Source organism: Protopterus annectens, chromosome 1.part2 (genome assembly GCF_019279795.1).
Source record: "Protopterus annectens isolate FY-2018-M chromosome 1.part2, PAN1.0, whole genome shotgun sequence".
NCBI lineage: Eukaryota > Metazoa > Chordata > Ceratodontiformes > Protopteridae > Protopterus > Protopterus annectens.
Window position 1 is genome coordinate 730,363,749 of NC_056727.1, and position 27,373 is coordinate 730,391,121.

General features: G+C 39.7%; 1 protein-coding gene across 2 annotated transcripts in view; it reads right to left on the reverse strand.

Annotated features, from left to right (window-relative positions):
* NVL (nuclear VCP like) overlaps window positions 1-27,373 on the reverse strand; it is a 1,985,423-nt gene that overhangs the window by 919,969 nt on the left and 1,038,081 nt on the right. For both annotated transcript variants that reach the window (XM_044058761.1, XM_044058752.1), the window contains one exon: window positions 9,559-9,663. In XM_044058761.1, coding sequence (XP_043914696.1) covers window positions 9,559-9,663 — 105 coding nt within the window. The remainder of the gene's footprint in view (window positions 1-9,558; window positions 9,664-27,373) is intronic.

Consider the following 27,373-nt stretch of genomic DNA (forward strand, 5'->3'; position numbering starts at 1 on the left):
TGCTCTTGTTCTGCTACAATTACTGCTTCTTCTGTCAGATCATTCACTCACTCACTCCTGTAGTGCCACATTAGGTTTAAACCCTTTTTTGGTAAATGGCTTCAGAAATGCTTGTGGTTATCTTCTACCTACTCATGACTTCTTTATCCATGCCACCTAAAGCCCTACCTATCCCTGCACCTCATTCTTGCTCATGCTCTCTAACATCTCGATTCATCCCAGAGACTTTGGTCTTTTGCTATCAACAGTTCATAGATCTCAATGTCTTGACTATTATTTAGCACCATAACAGTTCTCACTGCAAGGGCTAATCCTTATACCTAACCAATGTACATATTTCTGCATCTGTACTTCCAAGGCAGTCATCCTTTACCATCCTTTGTGCTCTCGTGGGTATATCCTCCTTCCACGACAACTAATTTCCCCTACAATATTTGGTTATCCTAGCACAAATTGCCTCTGCACTCCCGAGTTCCTTTTACTCAATGCTCCAAACATCTCTCCTCATTAGTAACTGCAAACCATGACCTAACGCTCTATCACAGATACATGTATAAGAAAATTAGAGGTGCACAACATTTAGGAAATATGAAGAAACTGAAAATAAGCAAGGCACAGAATTATGTCAGCTGGTAAAGAAGAGAACAAGAAAAGCAGAGCACCAAAAGTCAAAATGAAGGAAAGAATTAAAGCTGTCAAGATAAGACAAACTATAAGGGGGGGGATAGCCAAAGCCAAAGCCAAACAAAGGGGAAAGACACTAGGAAAAAAGTTAAAGACTTCCCATACATGTCAAGCAGAGCGCCTCCCTGGCCCTCTTTAACCGAAATCTTGATGAGTGGATGGGAAATAGAAAATTTATCCCGGGATCACTCCAGTGGCTCTACTCAACAAAGGCACTGGAATCGAATGTCGGGAAGCAAGATGCCAGGGTAATCCTATGGGCTAGGCTTGTAAAGGCTCCAGGGCCATTAGCCTAGTATACACCTACGAACCTATGAAAAAATGAATACACCAAACATAGGATTTTGTTCAGTTTTTCACAAAACATGGGAAGACACCAACACAAAAATCTATCTCCATTCAAAGTGAAAAGGGGTTTTGAAAAAAACTTTTAAAACTTTAACAATATTAACCAAGACAGCCAGATTTACCCAAAATACCAAATGAGAATGAGACACATTATTCTAATCACATTGCTAAGTCTCAGGAAGATGAATTACTGGATTCACCCCAGAAGGCCGAAGGGATTCCTAAGCTATCAGATGCTCGATCACTGAAATGTTCCTCAGAATGTAGCAAGATGACTTTACCATTTCTGAAACTCTGGTGTTAAATGCTAGCCAGCTGTTGAGAACACCATCAACAGCACACCCTTTACACCTGAGCTCACATCCACATCTTCTGCTGCTGTAAAGACTTAAAGCAGCAAGTGGCAAAGCAAAATAATCCCTCAACAGGGCACACACAGTCACAGCCTCTGTTTCAGATATATTAAATAGTAATCAACTGACAGACAGCCATACAATAATGTCTTCCAAACTGCCCACCAAAGAATTCATAGTTGCTATATGATGTCAAAGTAAGGAAAAGTAAACCTAAGTACCATCAGAATATCAATTATATGCTAACACCATCTCTCCAATAAGATCTGCTAAGAGCAGCATGTACAGTAATGGGCTGAACCTTGAACTCTGTGCACTTTACCCCCCAAAAATGTAAGAATCAGGATAATTAAAACATAAGCCACTCAGTTAGTACAGTTTAAGAAGTAGAAGCAATCCAATCAAGGACTATAAAGAACAGACTACATTGGTAACACAGCTCATCGGCCAGTATACCATGAACAACAGTGTCACATGCAGCACACGAGGATATGCCAGCTTCTGGTGAAGAAAGTGCTGAATAAGTTGTTCTCAAATCAATGGGTGATGGTGAATATTTTCATTAGTAATTTCATCCCCTTTTGTACAGTCTGTCGACTTTGTCAGACCTCTCTGCTTGAATACCATATTTCTTTTCTAACTTTTTCTTCTGGGAAATGATAATGGTGCTTTTAGCCTCTTGAGTTTTGGTGGCAGTGTGATCAGGAAACTACACAGAGCAAACAATTCAAACAAAACGCTTTAGAGGAAAATCTCGCAAATTTAATATACCCCCAATACTGCAAGTCCTTCACAGGTAATGAAACTAAATTTACTAAAGAAATAAGGTAATAAAATATAACTTGTGAAGTAAAACTTGATTCAGGCAAGTGGGAAATGTGTGACACTTGAAAAGCCAAAAGAACTGAAGAAATCATGTACTGACATGGGATATAAGAGGGAGCCACATGCATACCTACATTAATGGACTCCAGCATAAGCATACAATGGTCTATACATAAAAGGAATCAAGCCACTGTGTTTGTAATTTCAGGTCACAGAACAATCAAAGTAAGGTGACAGAACATCATTATTTCTATTTTACTTATTTTGTCTTTGTTGATTAGGGTGGCACAGTGGTGCAGCAGATAGTACTGTTGCTTCACAAGAGGTTCCCCAGTTCAATTCTCAGTTGATGTTCCTTCTGTGCACAGTCCACATATTCTCCCCGTGTTCGTATGAGTTTCCTCCGGGTGCTCTGGTTTCCACCCCTATTCCAAAGATATATGGCACGTGAATTGGACACACTAAATTGGCCATAGGTGTGAGTGCAGATGAACTACCGTGGCAGGGTTAGCCACCCCCCGGTGGTACAAATCTTGGTTCTAGATGATTGTGACTACTGAAGTGATGCCCCGATCCCATGTGCAAAAATGGGAAAAAGGGGTTGTGGATGGATGGATCGACTGATCGAGAAAACCCAACTAGGCCATAAACAGACCCCTTTTCAGCTGAGGCCTACAGAGAAAAGCTCCCCACAATCAAAGATCACTTTGCTATAATAATAATAAGGTATTATACAGCAAAATAATAAACTACATAGTTCTAAAGTTAAAAACGTACCAATATGATGATGCATATTTTAGGAGGAACTATTCCTTTCTGATACCTAAATTACTACACATATTGATAGGTAAATGAAACTTTAAACATTCCTAGAAGAAAAAAATAGTTATTTTCAAGGGCTATATGTATGTGTTTCAGGTAGAAAGTTACATAAATAGATACAAGAAAGAGATATCTAGCAGTTAGTGCTTTAATAGAGAAGGATAAAAGTTTAGTAAGTGTAAAGAGGCAGTGGGGGGAGTAGAAAGAGAATTTAAGCAGGAAATATATAGTAGATTATATGACTAGCCTAGCTGGTGTAAAATTGTCTGTAATGGTTAACCTGGAGTATAGCATGAGCATAGACAGGTTTTGGTTAGATATTCCTTGAGCTGAATTTTTAACCTTGCTAGGTTTGTCATTTTTAGATGAAGACAAATAGAATTCCAGAGTATTCTAAAAGTTATTAATTTCTGTTACAGAGACTATTACTGAAAAAAAGATGAATATCAATGTAGGCACTGCATGGTTCATAGGAGACTAGTAGGCTAATGGCTTAACGGCCCTTACAAGCCTAGCCAATATAAACCAGATTTTATCCACTATATGGCCTCTAGGGGAAGAAGGTGGCATGGATTTGTGCCTGTTCATTGAGTATCCTACAGCTTGCCCATGTCCATAAGGGACATAGGTACTACCCCAAGTGTGAATTTGCTATTCCCCATCCACTGATCCAAACTGTGCTTGAGGGGAGCCAAGGAAGGGCTCTGCTTAATGTGAATAGGAAGCTTGTTCCAAAGGAGGAGCAATCTCTGAGACACATTTGTCCATCCAGCATGTTTCACTTGAGTCACTGACTACGTTTAGATCCCTTGATCGGGTGATCCTCATACTGTATGACTTGCAGATGTGTAGCAGCTCCATCAGTGCTGGATTTGTGAGTGTCTTGTAGGTCAGGCACAGGTCAACCCTTAAAAGTTGGTAGGATACAGAGTAAAAGGATAGGGCTTTTAGTCTATCCATATAGTTCAGGTTGTTTACACCCAGTGTTTTCTTTGTGAGGAACTTCAGAGGTTGCGCCATCAGCTTTAAGTGCCTAGTCAAGTATATGCCAAATGACGCATTTTACTTGATTACTGGTCTAATGAGAGCTGCGTGTAGCAGGACTATTCAAATAGTCCAGCTGTACTCAGCCCTCATTAGACCAATAAGTCAAAAAATTATTCAGCTATGATCTTAAAGCTAATTTGAGTGAGTACAAAACTGTCTACCTGTGAGCCTATGAAGTTGTTAGGGCAAGCAGCTCCACCGATTTATGTCAGAGAGGAAGTAGAAAATCTAGTACAAAGTCTTTGAGGGCTCCATAGGTAGCTGATTTAAATACCCCTCAACGCAAAGGATCCTATCCCAATTCCCAGGAAGAGTTGCATGCATCATGGTGGAGTCAAGCTGCTGCCTGCTTCTTAAAAGTTGGTGTTGTAGTTAACAGGTCTTAAGCCTGGAAATGCTGGAAGAACAGAGGATACAGAATCCCTCAGTTCACTATAATGCCCTAGAAAGCCATCAATTTAGAAGCCTGCTCGCAAATTAAATTATCCCAATACTGCCCTCTATCCATCCATATCCTAAAAGTCTGGTCTTCTCTGGTGGTTGTATCTCTTTATGCCACTAGCCCAACTAAAAAGGCTTTATTTTAATTTGGGATCAAAGCCTCTAAATAGCACTGAATCAATGCTGTATAACATTAGAACAGTGGGTGAGGCCGATTAACTGCAAGAGGTAGGAAGGAAGTTTTTTTTGTTTTTTTTTTTAAATATTGATTTACTTAGAACCATAGCTATAGTCCAGAATGGCATGGCTTGGCAATATGTACTGCTCAGCTATCCTGAATACATATAGCCAATGGGGGGGGGGGGGTGGAATGGGCATCCCCAATATCAGTTTACACTGAACAGGATTTTTTTTCTTTGTAACAAATGTTGGACACAAAGAAGCATGTACCATTCAATAATACATACACTTCATTTTAGAACTGTAGTAGATGTCAGGAGCACACAGGATTTGGCAGCATGCACTGAACTGGGGGGGGGGGTATACTTTCCTCCACTTCAAAGCTTCATTCCGTTATCACAAATAAAACAGTCATGGAGACTAATCTGTTGTAATTAGTGAAACTTCAAGAGGGCTGTCACGCTCCACAATCATGTGCAGTTCACCATTCTGTAGTTTAACTGCAGCAGATATAACATAAACAGGAACCTTTAGTCAGTGAACTGATAATGGATCTGCTGTAAATCAGTCAGCAGAGCTTAGCCATAAGCTAAACATGTTACTTGAGAATTGCAAGGTTAGGGTACACTTTGGCAAGCCATTAACGCTGAGTCACTTATGTGTGAGTGCTACCAGCTGGTAATATGCTACTTGCACACATATGCAAGTCAACAAAGAAACTAACAGAAAGAAATTACTGTAAATAATATATAACAGTCTATCAAAAAACAGAAACAGACAAAATAAGTCACATGTTAGACACCAGACCTTCACCAACCACTCTAAGGCAAGACATGTTAGGTCACTGACATGATCAGAGCTGGAGAACAGCTTGCAGTATCAGAACCTGTATATTCCTATACATAGACTATTAGTTTGTGGGGAACACTTAAGAAAAAGAATCAGAGCTAATCAAGGGTCATCAAGGCATTGCTTATAAGAAGAGGCTCAGAGTATTCATCTAGGGAGACATGATCACATACTTTCATGTACTTACAGTATACTAACAAGACAAAGACTGAAGGCTTCAACATATAGCCCACACCTTATATGAGGCAAGTATACTAAAGGAAAACTCCACCTTCTCCTACAGTTTCACTCAACTCTTAGGTTACTTTTCTCTCTACAATATGGTTCCAGTATTGTGCATGTAACAGAAACCTGCTTATACTTTATAAAACATTCATTCCCTTGCCTTGAACTCAAAGGAAGACAAAGACTTCCCAATTTCCTTTAAGCTTAACTTTTGAAGAAGAATTTGTCTAAGCCTGTGTAACACACCACAGACAGAGAGAAATTTGTAGTCAGGTAATGTTGACAATGTTATATAGGTAATTAGTACTGCTGATGTCAGGCAACAGCTACTGCAAAAAAAAAACCAGAAAGAGGTGTGAAACTGTTTTCCACTGTCTTTAAAAACTTTAAAGCAGAAAGGAACAGAACTTAGACTGATTCTCAGTTGCTTCCAATGTAGCCATGCCCTTCATAGCAAAACAGAGCAATTAGAACAGTCAGTGGTTCAAAGGCAATTGTCATCAAATCACAGTAGTGAAATGCTAAGCTTTAAACTTTAAATGTTTATTTAAACACCTTTATATATACTACATTCTTAAATGTAGTGTCAAAGATTTCGGTCACATTTAGAGAAGTCAGAAAATATTTGTTCTTGTATTTCTTGTAAAGCAGGAAACACATTTACCAAAGTGTGGGAGAAGGCAACTGTCAATTCATCTTGGACTACAAAATGACACTTCGAACAAAGTCCTGCAATTTAGCTACTTTTTGGGTTGCAGCTACATAACTCCTTAGCATACTGTAAACAAGCTGAGACAGACACAGATGAGGGCCATTCATGGAATAAAAGAAACAGTCCAGTTAAAGAAAGTATACAAGAAGACAGTGGCTGACACTAATCCCATTATATGCCAATGGCACAAGAATACACCCCTACTTCCTTATGTCTACCATGACTCATATAAAGCAGACTTGAAATGGATTATGGGAAAGAGAAAAACAAGATCACATTGATATATCAAGCCCCACTGGCAGTCATTTTGCAGAAAACATATTAAAATCAATAAGAGGAGGTCAGGATGATTTTATGGTTTTAAAATAGTTCAGAAAACAAAGCTTGAGTGAAAAAAAATAATTTTATTAGTTCTAAGGTGGAGATTTCCTTTACGGAAACGCAGACATACATTTTCACTACAGTAGTAGTGGCCAAACAGAATAAGAAACCATAAGAAGTGGCATCCCATAAAACAGAAGACAACAGGAAAGGATGGAGTAGAGAAGAGAAATCTCCAAAACAAAAAGAGGAATGAGTGAGGCAAAAGGTGAAATACGAGGAAGACCAAATGATAAACTAGTGAGAAATTATGTAGATGAATGAGAAAACAAATATTTAAGGAGAATACAATAAATGTAAAGTATTTATTACCCTAATATAATATTTCTACAGCATTTCCTACCTACAACAAGCAAAACGTCCCCCAAAGTAGTGTGTATTAGCTACTGTGTAAAGGCATTTCATGCTGAAATCCTAATGCTTATACAGTCATGTTCTCTAACTCAGAGGCTAAATGTAAGATGAGCTACAGCACACGACAGCACAGACTAAGCAGAAGGTATAAAAGGTCTACACCACAACTCCACGTTTCCATGATTAGTTTGGGAAAGCAATACAGAAGACTAAAACCATTCCAGCAGATTTATCTCTGTCTTGTACAGCTACAAACAACAATCCCATTTCAGAATGTCGTGATATAAAAACAAGTTCTGCAAACTGTTCCACAAAGAAAATGAGTACAATCTCTTCTTGCCTCTCTAAAGAGCAACCCAGTCTTTTGTAAAGCCCTTAAAATGACCAACCTGAATCAGCCAAATATAAATACTTTCAACATGATGAGCTCAATAAATTTCTATCCCCACCTTTCCCTGTTCTTCCATTACTGAATTTATTTCTTCCATCACAGTAGGTCTGGAGCTTTTCATCAAACTGTTTCATTTCAAAACAGGAATGGTCAAATTTGCTTAGTCCTTTCCCATTCAGTGACTGTAGTGGAAGAAGTTTTATGTGAATCAGGAACAGTGAGATTAAAAAAGTTTCTTCTTTTCCTAGCAGTTATGCAGTTTTGGTGTTAGCATATTTAAGTAGCAGAGGATGTGGTGAGTAAAAACTTTTGCCTTTTTTTTCCAATTAAACATTCCATGGATGTAAATTGATTCACAGAATGTTATTTGATGACGTGTTTTCGATTTATTGTTGTATAATGTCACAAGATCCATACAAAATGTCTCCACTTCTAAACTCTTTCCATTCTTTACTCACTCCCCCCAAACACACCCACTTTTTTCTTCCCTTTCTTCTGGCTTAAATGTAATGCATTTTTAGTTACAAATTAAGTAGTCAAGATAATAATTATGAATAAATACACGGAATTGTTATGCAATGTTTTATTTAGTTTATCTTCCTGATTTAGCTATATTGTACTATTCAATTAAAATTATATTCTTCTTCTATTGAGATGTGTTCTTAGGCTTTTGATTACTGTACTTTTTTAACTTGTCCTGTTCTACTTTTCATATTATCTTTACACAATGTGTCTATGCGCACTGATTTAACTTTCATTCTGTATTTTTTACTTTGTTTCTGCATCATTGTTATACTTTGTACAAAGTTGTCTTCATATCACTTCTTTTTATCTTTGTTGATTATATATTCTGTCTGTGAACTCCTGGGCGGGGTGTGAAAATGGTTGTGATGGATCAGTGAACTAAGCCAGTTAAAAATTCAAATAAACAAATGAGCAAGCTGTTTTACTACAAGCCACTCTCCATAAAACCTAAAGGAATCCTCATGGGAAAGGCTGTTAATAGCACTATGACCTGTAAACATGGTATACACATAATCAAAGAACAGACTGCTCATTCATGGGCACACTGACCCTGATTAAGTGGGTTCAGTCTTGGAAGGATGGGTGATTATGTTTCTACCAGCAGTTCTTTAGACTATACATACACCTGACTGGGATAAATATATCTCTCACTTGTGAAGGCCAATAGTTATTTTGCTGATATCATTATCACTGGGGAAAGTAAAGATGCTCATGTCATTTCTCATCCCACTAATGATAAATATATGTCAGAAAATAGGATTCATTCACTCAAGATGTTGCCCAGAGGATTATCTCTAAACTGCCACCAACATACAAGCACACTTCTGCCAATCATTATGCAAATAAACTTAAGACGCTACAGGAGGTTTAATAATCTAGGCTACCTGGGTACAGGGAAGGAGAAAAGAAAAGTGGTACTGAGAAGGTAAGGTATTCAATTAATAAATCAGCAGAAATAAACAAAAAAAATGAAAGAAAAAAAGACGGTTCTACTGCATACATCCTGCAGACTTTTATGCTATTCCCAATACTTCTATATGAATGTACTCACACTAAGAAGACTAAACCTCACAAACAGGGCTGCATAAGGTTGTCAAAAACACTGTTCATGCTTTGAATTCAATTATGTTAATTTTGTAGCTTCATGTAATTAACTGTTTCCCTAGTTCTACTGTTCTCCAAGAAAACAAGATAAACATGAACTTGAAGATGTTGTATCTACCAAATTACCTTTAGAGCATGCCTTACTAAAAACAGTTCAGCTCTTGCATCTTATTTAGTATATATGCACATCAGTTGTATAATAAAGAAGACAAGCACATTCATTTGTTTAAATAAAGCCGACTTAACCAGGTCTTTGGTGCATTATGTTCAGAACACCATACCGTGTCCTCGGTAGTCTTTGTGTTATAAGAAATTACCTTTGCCAGCAATGTTTTTCCACATCCAGGGGGTCCGGCAAGCAGGACTCCAGCAGGGGTAGTCAGACCAAGAGCATTAAACTGTGCTGGATTCCGGACAGGGGCCTAAAAATTAAAAAAAAAATATGACGTGAAAAGAATAAATAATGCAACTTAAGCAATAAAGTCAACTATATATGTTCATAAATTTCACACTACGACTTATGAGCTATTAGCTTTACTTATTTTTCTTTCTACACTGAGAAAATACCCAGTACAGAACAGCATTATCACAGGAGGCATACCTCAGCAAGACTGCTTATATGCACAGTCAGTCCATAATCACTAACCACATCACAGCTGCTATAATATAACACACACTATATAAAAAGACAAAAATAGGAATACTGCTGAAATGGTTAACAAGTTAAATGTTTAAGTGATAAATTACTTCTGTCATTACAATATAACTTGATAAAAACCAAAACACTATAACCCAAAATAACACAGTGCTAATATTAGAAAATAACACCCTTAGTAGCCGACTTATTGACATACAAGAATAAAACCCTGGCTGTGACCCAAATTACCTAGGTGCTGCATGAGTCGGCACGGAAGGGTGGGATTGAGCAGCTGACATGTGCTGCTTCTTCCTGAGTGAGGTAGGGGAGTGGTCTCATACACTGCAATGCAAACATCCATTGAAGGATAAAGGAAGGGCATTCAGCACATGGACTGAGGATGGGTACTTGACTCAAACAAGCTGTATTCACACAGTAGCGTTCATCTTCACATGGAAATATGCAAGTGCACTACAAAAGGAACAGAAGGATCTCCCTTTAGTAGGTATGTATGTCACCCATAAGGGAATGGGGGTACCAGGCTTAGGATTGTTCTACTAGTAAGTGATACTCAATGTCAATTACTACTGTAAAATTCTGGGGTTTGTGCAAGAAACATTGAAATTTTTATATGGATTTCTCTTTACCCCAAGATACTCCAAAAGTCACAAAAGACTGAACACTGCTGGAGTCAAACACCTTCTGTTTATTTAAAACACCAAACACATAAAAGATGAGCGCTTTCGGGCCTCTGCCCTTCATCAGATAAAGCTTCTCACATAGTCCAAACAATTTAAAATACATGTTAACCAATGAAATTCAGTTAAAAATCAATGAAAAACCCGCCTATTTTTAAGGGCGGGTTTCATGGGAATGACTTAATTGAGCCCAGGACTCCTATGTGCCATAAGTTCAACAATCCATTTTGATTCAGCTAGTTCAGTCAGCTGTTTAATGTCACCCCCTCTTTTACTCAATCTCACATTCACTATCACTCTGAATTTAAAACCATGTAAAGGATGGGCTTCCAGGTGTCTAAATAGTGCATTGTGCGTATCCCCATTCCTAATAGAAGAGAGGTGCTGTAGGATCCTGACCTTAAACATACAGTTAGTCTTGCCTACATAAAAACTGGTGCAGGAATGACACTCTGCCAAATAAACCACATTAGTGGTTCTGCAGGTGGCTCTCCCTTTCAGATTAAATGTCCTTCCTGTGACCGGATGTATAAAGACACTACTTTTGTCTATATGGTTGCAGGCTTTGCAGGACCCACAAGGGAAAGTACCCTGTTTGTTTGTGGGTAAACCAGCATTATTGGTCGATCTGGTATCATTGCACAACAGTTCCTTCAAATTTCTATTCCTTTTATAACTAAAACTAGGTTTATCACCAATGATGTTTTTCAAACTCATATCACTAGTCAAGATGTTCCAATTCCCTTGAATGAGTTTACATATATCACCAACATTGCTGCCATAAGTCAACATTAGCCTAAAATCTTTATTAACCATTCTTTTATATCCACCATCTGTGTGGGTCAATGTGTTCCCTAGCCATGGTTTATACCTATCCTTCCTGTGCCTTTTGCTAACATCCACCTTTTTATTAACCACCTGTCTATTGTAACCCCTGGTGTAAAAACATTCCTTCAGAGTGTCAACCTCTTGTTCAAACATGTCATCTTCCTTGCTTATTCTGGAAATCCTGGCTACTTGCCCCTGCACTATGTTGGAAAAAATGTGTCGTGGATGCATGCTGTCATAGGAAAGCAGTTGCTTCCACGGATGGAACTGTTACTACATCCAGCAATAAGGGGTTAGCAGATGGTCTGGATTGTACAACATATACATCTGCATGCCGGTCTGCTGTATCCATACCTGCCAAGAGAGCTGTTACAGAGGGGGATGTGGATACACCTATTACCACCATCACAGCTTCTGTAGATACAGAGGCTGTACCTATGGGGTCAGTCCGCGTTACGGGAGATAATGGGACTGGAGCCAGACCGAAACACACACAGGGGTATCAAAATTTTTTGGACAAGTTGCCAGCTCCGGTCAAGAAAAAAGGAGGCTGGAATCGATCGAGAAGCGAGGACAGGTCATACAACAAGAGGAGGAGGTTGCAACATTCACTTATACGCACAATATTGGTATTATTTTTAATCTTTCATCTTACAGTTTATCTGAGGATGAACAGTTTGTTTTAAATAAAGGACTGACATTTGTGCCCAGTAAGTCTTGTGTATATAATGAAGTTATAATGGACCTAATGGTCTTTTGTCGTAATTTAGCATTGAAACAGATTTTTGGAGTGAATGAAGTGAGTGTTCATGCGTTAAGACAGCCAAGCAGTTTTGTCCCCCCTTTTTCACCAGCTATGAATTTATTTATTAATGCATGCGAACAAGATCTGATACGATATTTTCAGATGGAGACACATAGTAAGTTTTATAATCTAACATCTACACAAAGGAAAGCATTATATAATCTTGGTAACAATGCAGACCTAACCATTAGAATGGCGGACAAGGGGTGCTGTAGTAGTCCTAGACACCCCTTGGTATGACCGTAAGTTGCGAGAGTTACTACAGGATGACAACACATATATTCCGATAAACCCTTTGGGTGTGAAAGGAGTGATAGATAGGGTACACAACGGTTTACATCAGTTTCTGCACAGTAATCTGATAGGTGAAGATCTATTTAAATTTCAATGGATAGATAAACCAGTGACACCTGTATTTAAAGCTCTTCCAAAAATACACAAGTCAGAGACTGACCCACCCCTCAGACCTATAGTGTCAGGAAGGGGGTGGGTGACGGAAAACATCTCCATTTGGTTGGAGAGCGAGTTGAGACCCTATTTAAGTAAATTGGATAATGTTTTAAAAGACACAGGTCATTTTTTGAAGTCTTTAGGGGCTTACACAGGTGCTTTTGATGATAGGTTACTTATGGTAACCATGGACATACAGAGTTTGTTTACTGTTATAGGAAATGGATATGGCATAAATGCCGTTTCAGAGTTGTTGCTTGAACTGGGTGCTACCACAAGGAAGATAGAAGCCATAGTGGGTTTGCTTAGTCTGGTGTTGGAGAACAATATCTTTTTTGGATTGGAACAAGTGTATAGGCAAGCACAGGGGGTAGCCATGGGCACCCCCTGTGCCAATGCATATGCAAACCTTGTTCTATCTTATTGGGAAAGAAACAAGGTGTTGAACAACTTGATGTGGAAAGACTATATCATACTGTATATGCGTTTTGTAGATGATATTTTTATTCTTTGGAGAGGCAATGACAGTTCCTTAGCGGATTTTGTATCATACCTACATACCACCACCTCTTTTCTGAAATTTACTGTTCACAGTTCATGTACACAGGTTGATTTTCTGGATGTCAGGGTATGCTTGACTCAGGAAGGCTTTTCATCTGGTTTATACAGAAAAGAATGTTGGAAAAACACTCTGCTTTCCTATGACAGCATGCATCCACGACACATTTTTTCCAACATAGTGCAGGGCAAGTAGCCAGGATTTCCAGAATAAGCAAGGAAGATGACATGTTTGAACAAGAGGTTGACACTCTGAAGGAATGTTTTACACCAGGGGTTACAATAGACAGGTGGTTAATAAAAGGTGGATGTTAGCAAAAGGCACAGGAAGGATAGGTATAAACCATGGCTAGGGAACACATTGACCCACACAGATGGTGGATATAAAAGAATGGTTAATAAAGATTTTAGGCTAATGTTGACTTATGGCAGCAATGTTGGTGATATATGTAAACTCATTCAAGGGAATTGGAACATCTTGACTAGTGATATGAGTTTGAAAAACATCATTGGTGATAAACCTAGTTTTAGTTATAAAAGGAATAGAAATTTGAAGGAACTGTTGTGCAATGATACCAGATCGACCAATAATGCTGGTTTACCCACAAACAAACAGGGTACTTTCCCTTGTGGGTCCTGCAAAGCCTGCAACCATATAGACAAAAGTAGTGTCTTTATACATCCGGTCACAGGAAGGACATTCAATCTGAAAGGGAGAGCCACCTGCAGAACCACTAATGTGGTTTATTTGGCAGAGTGTCATTCCTGCACCAGTTTTTATGTAGGCAAGACTAACTGTATGTTTAAGGTCAGGATCCTACAGCACCTCTCTTCTATTAGGAATGGGGATACGCACAATGCACTATTTAGACACCTGGAAGCCCATCCTTTACATGGTTTTAAATTCAGAGTGATAGTGAATGTGAGATTGAGTAAAAGAGGGGGTGACATTAAACAGCTGACTGAACTAGCTGAATCAAAATGGATTGTTGAACTTATGGCACATAGGAGTCCTGGGCTCAATGAAGTCATTCCCATGAAACCCTGCCTTAAAAATAGGCGGGTTTTTCATTGATTTTTAACTGAATTTCATTGGTTAACATGTATTTTAAATTGTTTGGACTATGTGAGAAGCTTTATCTGATGAAGGGCAGAGGCCCGAAAGCGCTCATCTTTTATGTGTTTGGTGTTTTAAATAAACAGAAGGTGTTTGACTCCAGCAGTGTTCAGTCTTTTGTGACTTTTGGATTTTCGATTTCACTTCATCTGACTGAACTTTGGTGAGGCACTGAACATTGTTTGTGACTTTACCCTAAGATACTGCATTCTCAGAACTGGCACATATAATAGCATGGGGAGTTTGCGTGTGTTGGGGTGCGGTGCTTGCCCCTCCTCAAAAAAAAAAAAAACTTTTTTTTGGGGGGGGGGGGGGTTGTAATCTCAGCTGTAGACCACATTCTAATGGTTTTGATGATGTTTTTTTTGACTCAGTGTTTCGCATTATTAAGTCAGAGATGGAGTTAACGGCACAACATAAAATCTGATCCAGGCATGGATGATTGCTTTCTGACATCTGACTCTGACCTTCAAGGTCTAGATATATGATGATGTTACAAAATGGTATGCTCTGAAAAGAACAGACTCTGTCCAAGAGGTGAAGTGAGGTGCCAGAGTCAGAAAGGACAGGGAATCAATAAATGGGTCTACAGGGTACAAAGAAAGACTTCAAATCAAAAGCTGGTAAGGGCAACATTAATATTAAAAATGCATGGTAATATTAATGGAACCATTGCCAGAAAAGGCTACAGTTTCCAAGTGTGTATGTTAAAAATAGCAAGCTACACTAAACAACTAAATATTAAAAGAATGCTACTACTAAAATTCCCCCAAGCCAGCCTGTACCAGTGGTGTAGATGGATAAAGCCCTGACTACAGCCCAGGCGACTTGAGTTCAAATAGTGGTTCAACTGCATGAAGGCAAAGGAAAAGAGGATGAGCATCTGCATCCTAGGGAGGAGCTTGGTGTGCAAAAATATTCTGAAAACACTTCCATGCAAATATCCAAAACTACCTTGAGCTGGTTACACACCTTGGGGTCAAGCATATTTATTACTATTGCTCTTTGGTGTATTGCTTCTCTTTTCTTTCACTCCATCTTCTCCTTAAATTATCAGCCCAACCTTTACGATTATGTAGCAACTTTGTGTATGACCTTGGTAATATCCACTAGACTGAAGTACCATTTGACCTAAACTCTGTCAACAGGGCTACTAGTGCCTCCTCCCCGTCATTCTAACTTAATTTCCTCTGCAGTTGTCTAAGTTCCATTGTCAATCCCATATAGACAAAGCGCACTCTCCTTAGCAGGGGAAACTCTAGTTTTTCTGATTTTTAGCACTTAATATTATCTCACTGAATAACCTGCCCCAGTATTTACATTCCAAATCCTGCTCCTTCCATCAAATTGCTGCTGTTTTGCTGCTGCCCCCAGTCTTCCTCTTGTCTATAAGCTCTATACAAGATAACCAATCACTCATATTTTCACTTTTTAGTATTCCCATCAAGGCCTTATAGGCATAGGTTTCCACCTGTCTATCTCTATCCTCAGCTGCACTTGGTATCCAGAAACATAACCATTTCCCTTCTTTGCATTTCTTCTGCATTGATTTTCATTTAGCTGTGCAATTGCAGCATTCTAGCAAATATAACAACTTGTTTTTATTGCTTTAAAGTAAGTCTTACTTTAATCTGGGAGACCTAACCCACGTTGTTCTACTGGCAGTACAAGCTATTTTCAAACTACTCTAGGTTTCTTGACATTCCTGAAACATTCCTGCATTGTTTTCCTTATTTTCCCCCACATTTTATCATTAGACTTCCAGAAGAAAGCCTAGCCCATATACAGTACCAAGGGCACCAAATACATTTTTAGTTAGGAGTTTATTTTCATTATCCATAAACATGGTTTTCCATCGATGAGGTTTCCCAATTTTCTTCTGTTCAGTTTCTGCTCACATCTCATTTGCTGCTTGCAGCACTTTATTCTTGAACTATATATATACCCAAGTATTCTGGCATGACCCCACAGGTAGGGACACTCAAGCACCAACTCATGAATGGGAGCATAATTCAGTTATATTGCTTTTGTTTTATTTTCAATGATCTAAGCCTGCTACATCTCAAAACATCCTCAACAGCTCAGATATTTGGGGTATGCCCTGCTCTGGATTTGTTACAAAACAAATGATATCATCTGCAAACAGAGCTATTTTTTGTATACCATCCTAGATAAGTCCCTGAATAGCATAGCCTCTAATTTTCACTGCTAATGGCTCAGTGTAGAGGGTAAAAAATAAAGGGCAAAAAATAGAGGGCAATCATAAAGGCCAGCCCAATGCCCCTAAACAGCTAGTCTTTTCCTGAGGGGAAGTTTGTAATTTTCATGTAGAATTCTGTGCCTTCATATATTCTCATAAGCAAGTCCGCCAGTTCTGAATACCCAGCTGACCCTATCAAAAGCTTTTTCATCAATGCACAGCATCACTAATCTCTCCACAAGATTTTCTGCTCACTTGTATCATTAGGGTTTTGCTAATGTTTTCAAAGGCTTGTCACCTCTCTATAAACTACACTGGTTAAAATTTTATAATCTTAGGAAGACAGTGAGCTGATTGTTTAACTAATATTACCATGAAAATGTTATAATTGTGATTTAATGGGGAAAGTACATTACACACCCCTGTATCAGCTGCATCCTTCCCTTCCTTGGTGATCACAGATATTCCTGCCATTTTTCCATGAGCCTTGTTATCTACCCATCCCTTAGTATTAGGTTAAACAAGGCATGCCAAAGCTCAACAATTTTCACCCCTTCCAGTTTCCAGATTTCTACTGGGACCTAGTCCATGCCTGATGATTTACCTCGTGTCCAGCCTCACTGCTATACATATTTTTAACTTTTTTTTTATAGCCCTTTCTCTCCTCAGCATCTAGAGTTGTCAATTTTTTTTTTTCGGTCAAAAACCTATCTGCTTACTAGTCATCATTAGCCCTAGGATCCTCGCACCTATATAGCTGAATATAGTACTGGCTCAATACTTCTATTATAGTATTTGATTCTGTTTCCATCTTTTCTGTACTAGGACTTCTCAACTTTAGTGCCCTTGTCTGAACCTTTTTTATTCTGAGTCTTTGTGCCAATGATTTAACATTTTATTTTGGATTAAAATGAAAATGGAAGCTTTTAAAAGCTATTCTTCTATACTCCAATAGGTTTTACAAGTGTTCATCAGTACAAGGCATTACTTATCTTAACTGGCTATGTTCTTCCTCAGTCAGCTGCTCTAGTTTTTGCTGCTAGCTATTTCTGAGATATGCCACCCCATCCTTATACTTGCTATTACTTTTTTGTCATTCCTTAATTTCCATAGCTTTCACCATTGTCCCAAAGTTTCTCTTAAGGTTTTCCCACCCACTTAGTTTTCCCTACTGGAGGTCTATCTATGCCAACATTGACAGAGTATCCTGTACCCACTTTCTGAAATCTTATTAAGATGGACAGGAAAGCACCAATGTCTCACGAATTGCTTAGAGCGTTCAGTTCTCAAATATAAAAGCATAGGGGCCATGGTCTGAAATGGAAATGAGAAGTATGATTTGACTTACTACTGGGTTTGTGTTTTCTATTGTTGGGTATAATCTACCTAATCTTGCCCAGCTGTTATATCCCCATATAAAACGTGTACACACTCTCTCCACCTGTGAGACATCATGATCACTTGACCAAATAACTTCATAAACTTTTGCAGGTATCTTGCTTCATGAGTAATTTTATATCTCTCAGGTCACCTGAAGCATCACTGTTGTTATATATCAAATTCTAGTCCCCCCTTATAACTGTTACTCTCTGCTGAAAACTTACAATTACTCCCATGACTACCTTTAACTCCTTCCCACTTATTTTGTGGGGGGGGGATACATTCTTTATGTTATTGTTTGGCCTCTCCAGTATCCTCTAATCATGACATATCTACCATTCGGATCCTTTGTTTTCTTCTTCTATCATTATAATAAACTTTTTAAGCATTAATATTAGGACACTCTTCTTCCTCCTTTTTGACTCAATGTGAGCACTGTATCCCACCCACCCAGATTGCCTAATCATGTTTCATTTAAATGCACTTCCTTTAACATAACTACTTGTGCAGCAATCCTAAAAAGTTAAGCCTTCACTTGCTGCTTCTCCCCCTAGTCTACCAAGTCACTGGCATTCCAGGATAGTATTTTCATACTGGCCATCGTATTATGCCATTGCTATTCCATTCTAGTATAGTTATAATCAGTTGCTCACTAACCATCCTCCAAACACTATCCTGTCAGCCCAAATTATTATCCTCATCAATGCAATGCAAAGATTTTTCTTTTAACTCAGAGATCATCAAAATCTATAAAATGCTGGCCCCTAACCTTAATCAAGTTACTGGAACTACAATAATTATATGCTCTGGTGATTTCTGAAAACAGTGTCTTTCATATAAGTATTAAGCTTTTCCTTCTCTCTCGGGTCTATACTACATGATCAAAACCTTAGGTTATCGAACACCTAAAGGTTGATCATGAAATATCGAACCCTTAAGATTGAAAATGGCCGTTTCTACACAGGGAAATAATGCCGTTGGCCAAATAAAAAAAAAAAAGTTATAAACAGAAATAAAGTGGGGGTTGTGCCCCCTCAATGAGGGGGGCTGTGTCACCCACACCCCCCCAAACTAAATATACCAACTCTGAGATCGCTCTACAGAGGAGAAATAACAAAATCTGCATAACGGCCAAACAACTCATTTCCCTGTGTGGAAACGGCCATTCGCAATTTTCAGACTGCCACATTTTGTGATTGACCTTTAGGTGTTCGATAACCTACGGTTTCAATCATGTAACAGGCAACCTCCTCTTACTTGGTTTTATTATACTTTCCATTCTTACAAGCTTTCCCCTTGCATTCATTAGTTTAAAAGTCTCTCCTATTCCTGGCACTAGGAATAAAATGGTTAATCTGAGGTACACAGTTAATGGTACAGTGGAACTCACCCACCGACCACAGCTCAATTGCACTTACCAACTCAAAGGTGAATTTAAATACAGAATTCTTCATTCTGGTTGATAAGGACTACTCTTAACCTCTATCCACTCACAACTACTTTTACATTAGAAAATATGACTGGCCATTCTTGCAGTCACAACTTGAGGAATGCTTGGTCTTGCCTGGCATACCTGGTGCCATAAGAATGGGCTTGCCCCTCCCTAGACACACACAGATCGCTAGAAAACCTTTGGTTTTAAATTTTAACAAAATAGAGGTACATGGCAATAACCATCAGAAGGGTACTGTAGTCCTGGAACCCTTTCCAAAAACAAAGCAAATCTTTTAAACACAACAAAGCTGTGTTAATGGAAGAGAGAAACACAGAAAAGGAATGGAATAATTTTAACTTACTCAAGAGTCAGCAATTGCCTCTCCTTCCTTCCACATTCTAAAGCAACATTAAAACATTTAAAAAGTGACGTCATTAAGCACAATCCTGTTTGTTTTGTGTTTTTGAACTAGTCCCAAACCATAACCATATAGGTTCTTACTCTTTCTACAGCTCTTGGCTCGATCAGTTCATCTGTTTTCAGTGATTGTTTTTGACATTTGACACACCACCTTTTCCTACACTACCCTTTACCGATCCAACATCTGTCCTGAAAGACAAGGAAATTACATGATCAGGAGGTGATTATCATTTTTATTTGCTCCTGAAGTTGCTGCAGACTTAACAGTGTGTGATCTATTCTCTTGTTCCCCATCAAGCACCAGTATGGTCTTTCGCAGATCCTCTAATGCCACCGCTGCATCCATGTAAGTTTCAAGTCACACCTTGAAAAAAAAAAAGATCACTGGTTATTTTTGTTCAAATGTCAAACTTCCACAATCAATTTGGGAAATTTCCTGGTCCCTGATGCTGGCGTGCAGACCCTTAAGTTGAAAAAGATCACCCTGGGGGACAGGACTGTGCAGGTGGAGGCATTCCCACCCTCACTAACTTCTGAAGGGGACATGGTCAAGCCTACATTACCCAGGAACGTTGACTATGATAATACAGCAATGACAGCAGGAATACATTAGCAAGGAATGCCTTACCCCCATTTAATATCCCTTGCAGAATGCCAACCGAAGTAGAACTTCTGAGTATTCCTTTACTGAACTTTAGTTCACCCAGTGCTGCCAGTTGGGGCCAAGAAGTGTAGGAACTCTGTCTAGCATGACTAATGAGACGTGCCTCTCTCAATTAAGGTACACCTATTTTTTAGGGATGACAAAATATTATTGGAATGCAGCATAGATACAAGTCACATTGTGTGACTGACATAACATCTAATTTAAGGCTTCTGCTTCCAAAACTGTGTTTCCAGTTTAAGAATTTAATATTAAATACCAAAAAAAACCAAGATGATACTCATTTCTTTTGTTTGTTTCCATGAACCTAATTTGACTGACCATTTAAAAGCTGCTCAGGTTTGATAAGCATACAGCTTCAGTACTTAACATGAAAAATTCAGAGACTCCAGTGTCTTTACAGGGACAGTGCATTTCTTTCCTCCATTTTACAACTCTGATACCTCATTTTATCTTTTTGTCACTTCTCTGTTTAGTGTACATGTTCACCACCCTTTTTTGTTTGTTCAGATGCAAGATTTGAATCAGATATTCATGCCACTAGTATACCTCACACTCTGTAGTTTACATTGACATAAATTCGAGCAGCACTTGTCCCTAACTTAACAAAAAATTGTCTGTAGACTACTAAATTGATCTCAATTCTCCTTGCTTACTCCTTGTCTTGGGGTGGCACAAACCACATGGTAATTTTGGGTTGGCTCATATGTTTCTCATAGCCATACCTAAATCCAGGAATTGATTTGGTAAATTCATACTTCCTGCCCAGGCTGGCAAAGACCTGGAACAAACTATGATTTATATTACAAAATAATTCTACTTTATGAATATTCAAAGCACCCAGTGCTGTGACACTTTGAATATTCATAATGCAGAACTAGGGGCATTGTCTTCAGATGACAGGGGTGGGGCTTGAGTAGGGTTTGCTACTACACATCCAGGGGTGATTTTTCATGATTCAGGCCCTATGTGCCCTATCAATTTTTAAGTCTTGTTCATCTATTAGCAATGTCCGTTATGACTTTTTTGCGGTCATTGCCCTCCACCTTCCTGAGGATAGTGGTAAATAGGAAATTCTCCTGTCGAAACCTATCTTTGAGTTCAGTCAGTTTTATACAGATTTCTTCCTGGATGTTTTCTTGCTTTACTACTTTTTCTTTTGTCATCACTCCATCATTCCATAGGCAAAGTATGTGAACTAACTGCTTAGTGTGTTTTCTACAGCTGTTACTTTCTTTTGTGTGTTTTAATATGTTCCTCAAGCATTCCACTTATTTTAAATATTTCAGAATACACTTTATTTTATCTCTGTTATAGTTTTATGCAGAGGCATCAGTGGTTGACTGGAGTAGCAGTGATCTTGCAATGAGGCCATGATGGTCCTTTTAGAGTTGCGAGGTTGCTCATTCTTCTGGAGTAAGCCTTCCATTTTGAGTTTTGCTTTTCTTCTTTCTTGATTTAACCTGAGCTGTCATGTAGGAAAACAGATGTTCAAGGAAAAGTTCAAAAGTTTAAATCTATGAACATACAGAAGAGTTTACCAGTTCCCCCCACCAGGAGAATGAAATCAAGCAATCATCTGATCAATGTAGAGTACTTTTTTGTAGTTTTCTAACATAAAAAAAAGGATTTATTATAATTATCTTTGGCTTCTACCGCCATCCTAGGTTCAAGGGCTCCCTAAGTCGGTCTGACAATGTTCTGTTTTTTTTGTAACGTTTCTTTGATATTATCCTTGAGAAGATGGGTTTTGGATTTACTAAATAATTTAAGGAGTTTCTTTCTTTCTTTTGTTATATGTTCCATTTAACGTGGTGGACCACCAGAGTAGTTTGTTTTTGAATTTCTCTTAATACTTGGTCCTGGTAGGGACTACTAGCGCCATGCATTTTTCTAAATGGGTGCAATATTCCTTAATTAATTTTTTTCTGCTGTATTTAGGTCTGTGGAGGTGTAGTCATAAGTCAATTTTTATATTTCGTAATATGTTGATGTTAGCATATTTCTAGACCTTAAATTCAGTGGAGTTTTCTGTAGAAAGAAGGTCATAAGTTTATGGTCAGATTTACTGAGAAAGGAGACACCAGTAGTACAAGACACAGCAATATTTGTAATAATCAGGTCAAGAATGTTATGCTCTCTAGAAGATTTATCAGTTGATCAAGGGAATTTTTGTTTATATCCCTCACTGCAGGTATAGCTTGCCCAGTTTATTCAAGGGTAGCTAAAATTACCCAAAATAAAGAAGATTTTACTAATAGGGTGATTATTTAGAACACTGGCACGGTCATCAGTGGACGGGAGAGATTTTGACATGAAAGGGGACTGAAGAAAAGGAATGAAGTAACCCCTGAAAATAATCTTTAACACCCACCGATCTGAGGTGATATATGTCCAGGCTAGTGGGTACAGGGAGAATTGTCCCTCGACTGCCTCCAAGGCAGGACAGCTGGACAGCGCTTCAGGAGCAGTGGGGGTATTTCTCCTAGAAGGGTTCTCTGAAGCCCTGATTTTCAATATCCCTTCTGCCTCTGGGGTGGCATCTACCATTGAATCCCCAACCCTGGCCTGTGGAAGAGGATTCCAAGGGATCATCCTGGAGGGAGGACTGGGTTCTGCAGAACCAAAGCTTCTTACTACCTCTTAGAGTATTAGAGAAAGATCGTTGAGGGCTAGAAAATTTGATTCCGACAGTGGACAGAGTCTTCCCTTCCTGCTCACTGCTGGTTAACGTTTCCTTAACGGAAGGTCTAAACAAGGTTGAACCATCAATGGGATAGTTAGTAAAAGATGCCCTGAAGGGTTCAACAAACCCGCAAAACTAAAGCTAGGCATGCTGTTTAATGGCAATCACTGTACCTGCTGCTTGAGAGGTGGCCTCAGCAGCATTGGAGATCAACCTAATCAAAGCATTAGACAGGGAATTCAGAGTGGCTAGCTTAGGGTAGACCATTTTGACACTCTCCGGGGGCAGTAGCTCTGTGAGGGAGGTAGTGAGCTCCGCTACCAAATCCCTCTGAAGCCAGGTGAAATGTGCCATGTAGGTGGTTGCCTTCAGTCCAGATGTAGCTGAGGCAAGCACAAGCTTTCCACAATGGTTGATCGCCTGAGACTCCATATTTGGGGGATGGACCAAACAGCTCTGCTCCTCTAGCTCCTTTTTAGCAGCAGTGGTCACCACAATGGCATCAACAGGGATGAGATTTATTCCAAAAGGTTTATTTTTCGGGGGACTGAGAAATTTGTCTGCCTTTTTAGGTACTGGTTCCACTGTGTCCGGCTCCTTCCAAGCACTGCTGGCAATGAGTTCCACAAGTTCGTCAGCAGGAAGTGACACCAAGGTAGAAGATGGGCCCATCCCAAAGGCCTTCAGGAACACAGATTCCTCTGAAAATAGGGTGGGGGAAGAACTACCTTTTTGCTTGAGAATTTTGAGGATGTCCCCAAAGGACACTTCCTCAGGTTGGGGGACCCGTCTCTTTCCTCGAAATCCATGTCCTCAGTGAGGGACTCTCTAGGGGAGTCCAAGTGCCTCCTCTTACATGTTTTCTTCTCAGGGGGCTCCTCCATGGTGGACTCTGGGAAGGACTCAGAAGAAACCGGGACCCCGGGCAGTGCCCGTCTGAAGGTGTTCACGGGAGGGCTGACCCTGGACAGATGATGAGGTCTCATTGCCCAAAGCTGAGAAGGGCTGGGAAGGACCCAGAGACAGAGAAGGGACAGCCAAGCTGGAAACGGTCCTCTCTACTGCCTGAAAGGCCAGACTGGACAAAGCCCCCTGTCCTCTCGATGCAGCCACCCTGGAGGGAAGGAAGACCCCAATGCAGTACTGAAGCCTCCAGGGGAAGAGAACAGTCAGAAAACATTGGGCATGACCCCACCTCCAAGGATCCAGCGCCGACCTCATGGGATTGAGGCAGAACCTGTTCCACGGGCAACGGAACAGAACCCACCAGGGATCCTGATGGTGTCAGGAAAGGAGAGATACCGGACACAGATGGCCTCTCACACAAAATCCTCTGGTTCTGGCATTATGAGCCCACATGGCTCAGAAGAGGAGAAGGAAGCCCCATGGATGGAGAGGTACCCCTAGGCAACTGAGCTGGGGAAGGTAACAAGCCCAGGTTGATCTGGGCCTAGAGGAAACTCGGAAACTCTCAAAAAAAAAAAACCTCCTCATCATCCTGTCCATAACTACTGGTAGTACACTCCTGGAAGACATGGAGGACAAGGAAGCATACTCCAACCTTGCTGGAGACCTAGAGAAAGCTCTGCGATCTCTGGAAGGAGACCGACTCTGGTGTCTCGGATCTGAAGACCTAAATCTGGAGGAAGAGCCATCTATGATTATCAGATTAGAGATAACCATCTGATCCAAAGCCCTAGTAGGAACCGACACTTTGGCCAGAGTGCTGGATGGGTCCAAAGAGACATCAAGGTCTCAGATCCGAGGGGCTAATCCAAGGCCCTTAGAGTGGAAAAACTGGATCTGAAGCCGAATAGGCTGGACTCGGATCTGGGGATCTGTGATATGACAGCCTCGGCTTTTTAGGAGGAGACCCTTTAGGAGGGGGTAAGGATCTCCATTTTGGGTCCTGAGAAGCTGAAGAGTGGTCATCAGTGGACAAAGAAGGTATTCTATAACAAGCTGTTAGTTGATAATTAATCATACCTAGAATGATCTGTAATTCAATAAGTTCAGTTTGAAAGTCCCCAGGGATCTATCTGGAGGTATTATCATCATCATCTTCATCAACCCCCTTTTTTCCCTATTTTGAACTACATGGAGTCGGGGTGCCGTGTCAACTGCTGCCATCTCTCTCTAGTCAATGCCACTCTCCTACCTTCAACAGTCATGCAAGACTGTCACAGGTCTTCTGTCACACAATCCATACATTTTCTTTGCTGGATGCCCCCATTTCCTTTTGCCTTCTTCCTGTCTAACCTAAATATTCTTCACCAGATTGTCTTCAGCTTTCCTGCACATGTGCCTAAACCACCATAATCTGTCTTTGACCTTCTCTTGCAATTAGAGCCACTTCAGCTTGTGCATTGATGTCCTTATTTCTTTGTCTGTCCCACAAGTCATTGAGCATTCCACCATCCATCTCAGGCATTTCATCTCCATCACCTCTAGCTTCCTCAATTGCTGTACCCTCACTGCCCAGGCTTCTGTACCATACAGTAGTACTGGTTTGATCCTCTAGTGGTACATGGTATGCGCATATAAAATGACAACAGAAGGAGCTATCAACGGCAAATTTATAGTAAGGGTGGGCAACTCAAGAGCCCCCAAGTTTAGAAGAGAAACACAGATTAGTTTGGTGGACAATCTGTATTCTGACTCTAAGGAATAAAGTGGGATGGCAAATATTTTTATATATCTGAAGAGACGAGGCTTCACAAAAAATAACACTCGTGCTTACTTGTGACAGCCAATTTGTTCATGTAGGAACAAAAAAGATAAAAGAATAAAAAGTAAAACGATACATTAACCAGTCAACTGTAAAACTACACTACCAACAAATAGTCCTCATGTTAACTGTATAAGCAAACTAAAGCCAAACCAAGTAAACAGCATAACTAATCTGTAAAACTAATAAATATTAACATAACTCTCACTACACTTCTAAAATACACCTAAATGCACTCAAAGAAAAAAACAGAGTTGAAAATCACCTCAACATTACACAAAAACAATATCCACAACATACCCCATTCATAAAAAGAAACAAAATATGCAAACTACCCAATGCCATGTTCAGTACAAATTTGGGCAATGAATGTAACCCACTGAAGCCAATTGATAATACTATTCTAACATGCATGCGTGCACGCGCGCACACACACACACACACACACACACACACACACACACACACACACACACACACACACACACAAAAAACAGAATAAAATGGGTAAGTGGAATATTTGGGCTCTAATATGTGTGGCACAAGAAATATTTTGTACTGCAAGGTTAGTGAATCTGATTTATGATTCATGGCTTTGCCACTCATTACAAAATTCATTCCCAAAACCTAAACAGCAAAATATTTCTTATATTGCACACCAGACTCCCTACAAATTCCACATACTAGATATACATATGCAAACGTATATACATGCACAGACAAAAAAAGAGTTGTTGTACTTACCATAACTTGGAATCTGTGCTATCCAGTGTCATTATTCATCATGGATGGGTCTTGGATCTGATCTCAGAACCAAGCCGGCAACTGTGGACAGCTCCAGAGCTCAAGCTCTTCCCATAATCCCCTGCTGACCTGTAACCTTCAGATTGAGTTTGCTAGATAAGGAAAAAGGACAGCACCATCTGTCATAGAGACATACTATCCCCAAAGGGAACATTCCTCCAAAATCCCCAGGTCTCCAGAAGGAAGGGGGAAGGAGGGCAGGAGCATGAAGAATAATGACATGGATAGCACAGATTCCAAGTTATGGTAAGTACATAACTCTTTATCTGATGCTATCCATGTCATTATTCATCACGGATGGGTCAGAGTCCCCAGCTACTATGGACCCTGGTTGGCCTCATGGAAGGATATGCCAGAGCACAGAGGAACCAAAGGAAGCTCTGTTCCTAGATAGCAGATCCAACTTACAGTGACAGACAAAGGTGTGTGGGCTTGACCATACAGTGGCAGCACAAATCTCATCCAGAGAAATCTTAGATAGAAAGGCCAAAGACACAGTCACCAACCTAGTAGAATGTGCCTTAACTGGTCTGCTCCAAATGCCTGCTATCATAAATATAGGAAATACAACTAGCAATCCATCTGGAAATAGCCACTTTAGAGACAGGCGGGCCTGATCTGGCCTGGGAAACGGCTGCAAAAAGCTGATCTGACTTTGGAAATTCCTCAGTCCGCTTAAGATAAAACCACATTTGCCTGTGAACATCTGGGCAATGCAGAGT